Genomic DNA, 9,046 nt, shown 5'->3' on the forward strand with positions numbered 1-9,046 from the left:
CCAAAACCCGATCGGGTTGACCCGATTAACAGCCCTAACCACATCTGACACTAGCCGACCCCACCACTCTCACCTCCGTCATTTATACTACCGCCAGCTCTGTCACCACCACCTCTTTTATCACAAACTGTCATAATCATATATAATTACTCAATCTGTGAACATACATATATGTATAATCATTTATAATTAGGCATATACATATAAACATGTATAATCATATACGATTATACCTCTCTGCCATATAATTATTTATGATTATGCATACCCTTGCTGCCGGTACGCTGGAGCTTTAGAGCCGCAAATGAGAAATATATGACTGAGGTTGAATCTCAAGATCTCTATTTTTTTAGTCTCAAGTGAATTGTCCCATATATATATATATATATATATATATATATATATATATATATATATATATATATATATATATATATATATATATATATATATATATAGTTTAAACTTGACATTTATAGATTCTCAGCTACCATGTAGAAACTTTTGACTGATGAATATGTTATGTTGAAGTAAAGAATCTCAAGAATACAACTTTGATCTGTACATCTAAATGTCGAGATTTCTATCTGTTTCACCCAAATTCTAAACAAATTAATGGATTACATCATACAACACAAAAGCATTTCTGCTTTTCTTGCTTCTCATGAAACATAACAGCAAAAATAAATGGATAGAAATTATAAAAACAAAAACAAACTCGACCATAGTAACATAATACATACTTAGAAGCATTTTCTGTGGACAATAGAGGAACCAGACTCTTCATACTCGGCCTTCGAGATCCACATCTGATTCATGCAAAAGAAAAGTAGAAGTTAGTCAAATATTTGTTAGGGAAATTAAAGAAAATAGCAGCATACTTTACTCGTTTTTACCAATATAGACAATTTCCTTTATTTATATGCCCATAATTGCAATTTACTTACATGTCAATACCCATAATATCGTTTTAGATACACGTATTTATCAATGGTAGCAATATGTAATAGGTAGAGTATATTACTGATATTGGAAATAAAATGTAAGTACGTTGCTATTATCTTAATCTGTAGAAGAAATTAAGTGCATTGTTCTAATGATATTGGAAATCAAATGTAAGTACATTGTCGTTATTGGCAAAAGAATACAAGTAGTCTGCTACAGTGGCTAATGACAACGTATGTTGCCCATATGGGTAATAGAAGTAATGTGTGTTGATATTTCCTCCCATAGTAGCAACATACTTGCAGTTTTTCATGAAATAGCAGCATATTTACAATGACGCACCCATAATAGCAGCAAAGTTACATTTTAATACCAATACCAACAATACATAACAAGAATGTATTATTGGTGAAAGTACATGCATATGTTGTTATTATGAGTACAAAATGCATACCAATAATGAAAGTAAAGTAGATAGCTATTCCCTACAATTTTCCCTATACTTTTAAACATTGTTAATCCAGACAACAATGCAAAAAAGAACAACTTAATAGAGATTGTCTGGAAAAGAGACTTTCACCATGAAGTCTAACTTTTCACAAATTTAATTTCATTAGTTAGTTTTAGAAACATCATTTATCTCCAGACATCATTTTAGCATGGTTTTAAATTTTAATTTACCTGTTGGAAGGTGCTGAGGGAAGCAAGAATTGATCCTCCGATCCAAACGCTGTGTTTCCTCTCAGGTGGTTGTACCACCTTAACCTTCATGCTACTAGGGACAAGAGCAGTAATTTCTCTGATCATTCGGTCAGCAAAGCCCGGGAACATGGTTGACCCACCACTAAGCACAATATTTCCATAAAGATCCTTCCTAGTACCAAGATCACACTTCATGATCGAGTTGTAGGTCATCTCATGAATACCAGCAGCTTCCATTCCAATGAGAGATGGCTGGAAGAGAACCTCCGGGCAGCGGAATCTCTCTGCCCCAATAGTGATAACCTGCCCGTCGGGCAGCTCATAGTTTTTTTCAACAGAGGAGCTAGTTTTTGCAGTTTCGAGTTCTTGCTCATAGTCAAGAGCCACGTATGCGAGCTTTTCTTTCATATCACGGATAATTTCTCGTTCAGCTGTTGTGGTGAACAAGTGGCCTCTTTCGGACAGGATTTTCATTAGGGAATCTGTGATGTCAACTCCAGCAAGATCAAGGCGGAGGATGGCATGAGGAAGTGCGTACCCTTCGTAAATTGGGATTGTGTGGGACACACCCTCTCCGGAATCCAATACGATTCCTGTAAAATAATTAATAATTAATTACTACTTTTGAGGTTTGTTGGCCTAAGTAAAAAATAAGTTTAATATACACTGATTGAAAAGGAACAGGTTGAGAGGGGCTTTATGCGTGTAAAAGGAGTTCAAGGCTTTAGTTTCAAAGTGCCTCAATCAAACACAATTTAGGAGTGAGTTTGTTTTGGTTGGATGGAACAAAATGAATGTATATGGGATAAGTGGATAACTGCATAAGCAAGGTAACGGAATGAGTCGTTACATTTTCATGACATATTTGATTGGTTCCTAGGATGGAATAAATTTTCAGATGAAAATTTTACACTATATGTAAATACAATATAAAATTTTAACCTAACTCTATACATTATTTCAATTATATATAACTGTCACTTTTATTTACAAAAATAAAAAGAATAAACATAATAAAAGTCAGGATACCACTTTTTGAAAAGTGACAGTTATAATTGAAAGTCTTTGTGGACCCAGGTTCCTAAACTTACTTAAATGAATTGTGAAACTGATGTTAAAATGGGTTATATTGCAAATTTTCATTCTATTCCATGATGGAATGAAAAAAACACACCTTGGCAAAGAAGAAACAAAAAAAAAATGAAAATAATCAACATTACTTTATTAATGGTACATAAGTATCTTGTTTTTGTTTGAGTGTAAAAAATGGTGCGACTTAAATTTTTGGGAATTGTGATTTTGCTTGAGAGATTAGTGTGTGATTCTAACTTGTTCTCATACCATCAAATGTCTTTGGTTTTCAAATCCTCCATGTATAATTTTGTGTTTTTATTTTTCTAGTTACTGGTTATTGCATTTTAAAACTATATATTCCCTGATACCAAAACACAAACAATCTAAATTATTCTAGAAAACCAAAAAGAGGAATACAAAACCAACCAGTTGTACGACCACTCGCATACAAAGCAAGCACACCCCCAATTGCAATGTACATGGAGGGAACATTGAAGGTCTCAAACATGACTTGAGTCATCTTCTCTCTGTTTGCATTGGGATTTAATGGTGCCTCGGTAATAAGCACAGGATACTTTTTTGGAGCACATTGAAGCTCATTATATGTGTGATGGAAAATCTTTTCCATATCTCCCCAGTCGCAGACAATACCATGGTCAATAGGATATTTCAAAGTCAGGATACCACTTTTTGACAGGGCTTCATCTCCTACATAAGCATCTTTCCCATCCGTGTCCACTGTAACACCATTGTCTCTCATCCTACCAACAATACTCGGGAACTTTATCTTAGGAGCATCATCACCAGCAAACCCTGCCTGTAATTTATTCCAAAAAAAAAAAAATGAAAATCTCCGATTGGAGTAGTCTTTCCCCAACATATCCAACAAAATGGTTTTTTAGACGAAATATGCAAACCATGTTTGGAGCAAAACATGCAACATGAGAACCAGATACCTTATGACTTGGCATTCGGTTAAATGTTTATTTATTTAAATATGTTTCGGTTTTTACTAATTAACTCAATAATTATTGACCTTTTTTTATATCAATTTATGCAAATGGCACGGCTTATGCAAGTTATACATGTTACAGGTAAATTATTGCATTTTTTTGGTGATAAATAGAAATACGATTGCATATTTCGTTTTAAAAAACTAAATTGACGACTCATTCCATAAACAATCATTTACCCCTTATTTAAATTCAAAAGTACAAGAATACTTTTACAACTAAATCAAGAAAGTGTTATATAATTATGAAATAGTAACAGAAGAATTATCATGCTAACCTTCATCATTCCAGTTCCATTGTCGAATACAAGGGGCTGAATATCCTCATCGTCGGCCATTTCTAAAAACCTGCAGCACAAACATTAAAAAAAAAAAAAGGGTTTCACAAAAGTCAATACGTATCTTACACCATCCAGAATCAAATTAGGGTCGATCATGACAACTAACTGATCAGATCATCGCAATGAAAAAACACAGATCATACAGTATACTGTGAGAAATTAAAATACTAACGATTTCAATTGCACCTAAGAGGAGATACGATACGGATTCTTGATGAATGTGGAGAGACTTGGATCAAGAAAATCACAACCGTAGCACCATGATAATTATAAAATAATCGAGGCAAACCTTTTGTTTTTCAGATCGATGCAGAAGCAGCCTCCTTGCCAGCAAGTCAAATCCTATGCTCCTGTGTGATTTGGTCCGTTCGATGGGGAAGTTCATCGTAGGACGAAAGGTTGACTTACAGGAATTGATTAGGGAGTTAGGTAGAAGAACAATTAACAATTCAATCATGTAGTTTTAATTAAAAAACGATCATGTAATATTAAACTGAGCAGTTTACAATTCCATATTTAACATATTCTTGAATTCTTACATTCAAAGAAATTGAAATTCATTTGGATTGGATTGGTGTCGGTCCTTTTCTGGAGGTGTCGGCCTTCCGTTTCCAGCTGGCTCTATTAAACCAAAAATAAATAAAAACATATGGTTGAGGCTATTCATCAAAATTAGAGTAAACTTGGATTTTACACACGACAGTTAAGGCGGCAATAATGTATTGAAAAACAGTAAAAAGTAAGTTCCTACGTATGGAACATGACTTTATAAAGACTTAATCCCACAAACCGTCTGAGGTCAATGCCAAACAAAAATAATAAAAGTGAGACATAAGTAACTAATATTTTTTTAAGTTAACCAATGGAAATTCAAATAATTAAAAACGTATCATATTCGATCCGGTTTACACGTATAAAAATAAGCACGGAAATAAAAAAAACTCGAATTTATATCCCGACAGATATATTAATTTTTTTTTTTAAAATAAACGAACTAAGGTTCTAATTTACGCTGAAACATTGACCACCCCTAATTTATACCAACATATATGAAAGATGAGAAAAATCATAGGGGTGATTACTGTAGGAAAATCAGATTATAAATATTATGGGAGATAAAACATAAGTTTAGAAAATAAAAGGGGTGAAATTGACATTTTCTAAAGTTCAAATACATGGGTGAATATGATATTTTAAAAGGTGAAGGATTGAAAATGTTATTTACTAAAGTATGAGGATAATAGCAATAGAAACTTAGTAGGAGGACTTAAATTGCCAAAATCTAAAAATGATCAAAGAGTGAAAATGAAAAACAAAAAAAGTTGAAAGGAGTAAAAATAAAAGAAACTTAGTAGAGGGACCTAAATTGCCAAAAATTAAAAGTGATTGAAGAGTTAAAATGAAAAATAGGAAAAAATAGAAGGGAGAAAAGAAGAGAAAGGAAAGGAAAACAAAATTTTCTTTTGTGTTCCCGAGTTGGAGAGAAATGGAAGGAAAATGAATCATTTTGTTCTTTCTTTCCAAATCCTCCCAAACCGGAAGGAAAGTTAGGAGGGAAAGTAATCCTCCCATTTCCATCCACTTCCTTCCAATTCTCTCCTTTAGTGAAACTCGGGAACACCAATTTCTTCTATTTTCTTCTCATTTCCATCCATTTCCTTTCCTTTCTCTCGTTAAGTTGAACTCGGGAACGGGGTGTTTGGTATTTAAAATAAATATAATTACACGAATGGTCCATATGGTTTGGGGTAATCTGTACATTTGGTCCCTAAGTCTTTATTTTAACTCAGATGGTCCCTATTACATGTTTTTCTTACACGTGTAAAAAGACTACTTTGCTCTTATACTTTATTTTTTATTTTTCTGTTATCTATTAATCATTTTTTAAATCTAAAAAAAAAGAGAAAAAGAAATACCCCCCCCCCCCCCCCCCCCCCCCCATTACTCTCGTTTTCATCTACAATGGTTTAGGGCTCCACCAGAAACCAAAGTTTGGGATCCCAAGCACCATCAGACACTTAGATCTGTCGACGACAACATTCATCTATTTTGCTAGTTTGTTGTCACCAAAGCAAACAATCACTCCACCACCAACGCCACCATGAGCCTTCTTCTCTCTTGCTCATCTATGATGCCATCTGCAAGACCTAACACAACCTTCATTAGTACTCCTACCCACAGATTTACACTGCAAAGCTATCAACAACACTCTAAAAATAATAATGTTGCCCATCCAACCACCATCGACTCTAGTTTCTCAATTTTATGGTGGTTGGAGTTTTGATTTTGGCATGAAATCAATGGAGCATGTTGACAAAGGTTTTGGTTATGTGCTTCTAGGTTCTTCTTTCTCTCTTTCTCATTCTCATTTCCCTTTGTTGTTTGTGTTTGATTTTTTAGTTTTGATTGTTGGTTTAATTGGACTACATGTCTGGTTTTACAGGATTGATTCAGGTTTTAATTTCATATTTGAATTTTGGTTTGGATTTCTGGTTAGGTTTATTGGATTTGATTTTAGATTCGATTTCTGGTTTGATTGGGTTCAATGTGTTTTTTTTCTAGTATCAAAGGCGGTGGTGATTTGCTCCGGTGTCATAGATGATGGTAGTTTTCACAGTCAAGAAAGTAACCTGGTGGAAGGCCAAAAGGAATAAAAGGTGGTGTGTAACTAACTAGATTAATCCTAATTATATAAGAATAAATTAAAAGAAACATATACATATATATAAATTATTAAAAGTGAAATCAATAAGGGTAAAATAGTCTTTTTATGTCAAGCAGGGACCTTGTGCGTAACAAAAGTACGTAATAGGGCCCGTCCAAGTTAAAGAAAAACATTTAGGGACCAAGCATGTAGATTACCCCAAACCATAGGGACCATTCTATAATTTACTATTTTTTCTGATACTTGTTGATGTTGGTGACACACCAGTCGATTCCTTCTCCATTTCAACCCCTTTGTTCTTCTTCACCAGTTTTTTTCTATGTAATGGTTAATCGATTTCTTCCTCAATCCATGGTTTTGACTTTAATAATAATAAGGATTTGTTTTCTTCCTCAATCAATGCTTTTTATGATTTTGATGGATTGGAGAATTCCTCTTTGATCCCGATTTCTTTTGGTGAATTAAAGATTTGAGTTTGGTTTGATTTCATCTTAAGCATAGATTTTGATTTGAGATTATTTTTTCATATTTATTTGTCTTAGTTTGAGTTTTTTTGTTAATAATGGTGTTTATGTTGGATTAGGTGTCTAAGCCTATAACTATAATTGGTATGTATTTGATTTGATAGTAACATGATCCTTTTGGGTTGCCTTCACCATAACAACTTGATAGGATGACTTTTGGAGAAAGAGGTTAATAAATGATTTATTAATATATTATAAGAATAATATATTAATTAGAAATCATATTATTCAATTAGTATTTAATAAGAAATTAATTTGATATTAATTTTGGGATTAAAGGAACTGATTGAAAGTACAGGGGCTGGTTCTGCAAATCAATGATAGTTGTAGAGTTGGGTTGATGGACTCCTTTAGAAGGGAGTGGACGAAATCTATAGGAGGCCATATAGAATTCTTCCAAGGCCTTCTAGAAGGAGTGTCCATGGGTTGCTTAGAGCCTAAACAAGGAATTAGGGTTTCAACTGAAAACCCTAGCAGCCACAGCTATTTAAAGACCCCTAGATCTCCTGAAATCGACCACTTCTTTCTAAGAAGAAACTCTGGCCACTTTTCTGCCTCACTCACTCATCCTTTGCTATTGGTGTTTGTGACTCCATTAGAGGTGCAACACTTGAGACACTAGAGATTTCAAGAGTCAAGAGCATTCGTGAAATTCTTGTTATTACGAGATAGCAAGCAAGGTAACATTCTGACCCTAGTTTTCATATAGATCTAGAAAAATATATGCTAGTACTAGGGTTATTGCTTTGGAATTTCTATTTGCATGTATAACTAGAGAAAAACTAAAATCCAAAGTAAGTAGGGTTGTATGTGAAGGGTTTTAGTATACTAGAACATCTTATGGTGCATATACAACCCTAAATGCTTTGGATCTATGTTTCCTCGAATTATACATGCAATATTGTTTCCAAAGCATTAAGCCTACAACTAGTATTCAATTGACATAAACAACATAAAATACTAGTTAGGACTTTACCTCTTTATGTAGCTTGTAGAACTTGTTGTATTTGGCCTTTAAGAACTTAGTGCCATAAGTGTGACAACTCAAATGGTTCACAACACACCTTAGACAAAGGATGACATTTGAGAGAGTTTCTTGCATACAAATCGGCTATAGTCTTCCAAAGATCACTAGGTGCCGACTTTAGTAGCCTAGGGTCTTCTTATATAGTGTGGCTAGGATTAGGGTTACATCCATGTAAAACCTAATGTGAATGACTTTTCATCTTACTTAGGATCCATGAGTTACAACCTCCATGGACTATCCATGGACTACCATATTGGTTTAGCCCATCCTAAATAACCATAAGCCCACACCATAAGAATGATTAATTTACCAAATCAATCCCCTTACATTTAATTAGTCTCTTTTGATCACTAAATTAATTCAAATTAATTCTTGATCAATACTAATTAAATAATATGATTTCATATTAATATATTCGAGCTTATAATATATTAATAAATCATAAATAACCTCTTCTCAAAAGTCCATCATATCAAATTGTCGTGGTGATATGCAACCCAAATGGACCATGCTGCTCTCGGATCAAGTACATAACAATTATAGTTATGGGCTTAGACACCTAATCCAACAGTCTCCCAATCGGATAAGTCTAATAACTATTATTGCAAGTACAACTCCAAAATCCAGACTAGCAATCGTATCTCTTAAAAGCCACTGTCGAACTCTGACCTAGTCAATGACGCGTCCATTAGATAATGGATCTTATATTCCTCCATTTTAGATATCATATGGACTGAGACATGGATTATAATCAAT

General features: G+C 33.8%; 1 protein-coding gene across 4 annotated transcripts; it reads right to left on the reverse strand.

The window, feature by feature from the left end:
* Positions 1–493: 493 nt before the first annotated feature.
* LOC111915541 (actin-7) lies at positions 494–4,769 on the reverse strand. Of its 4 annotated transcripts, none has more exons than XM_023911198.3 (6): positions 4,614–4,769; positions 4,364–4,477; positions 4,012–4,081; positions 3,148–3,538; positions 1,627–2,240; positions 494–809 (listed from the first exon to the last, which is right to left on the reverse strand). In XM_023911198.3, the coding sequence occupies exons 3-6, from the start codon at positions 4,069–4,071 to the stop codon at positions 744–746; spliced, it is 1,131 nt and encodes a 376-aa protein (XP_023766966.1). In that variant the 5' UTR covers positions 4,072–4,081; positions 4,364–4,477; positions 4,614–4,769; the 3' UTR covers positions 494–743. The 4 variants fall into 4 exon arrangements, with proteins under 4 accessions (XP_023766966.1, XP_042758464.1, XP_023766967.1 ...); XM_042902530.2 differs by having other exon boundaries at positions 4,261–4,477; XM_023911199.3 differs by having other exon boundaries at positions 4,247–4,477.
* Between the last annotated feature and the right edge of the window lie 4,277 nt (positions 4,770–9,046).

Source organism: Lactuca sativa, chromosome 5 (assembly GCF_002870075.4).
Source record: "Lactuca sativa cultivar Salinas chromosome 5, Lsat_Salinas_v11, whole genome shotgun sequence".
In the NCBI taxonomy this organism is placed as follows: Eukaryota; Viridiplantae; Streptophyta; class Magnoliopsida; order Asterales; family Asteraceae; genus Lactuca; species Lactuca sativa.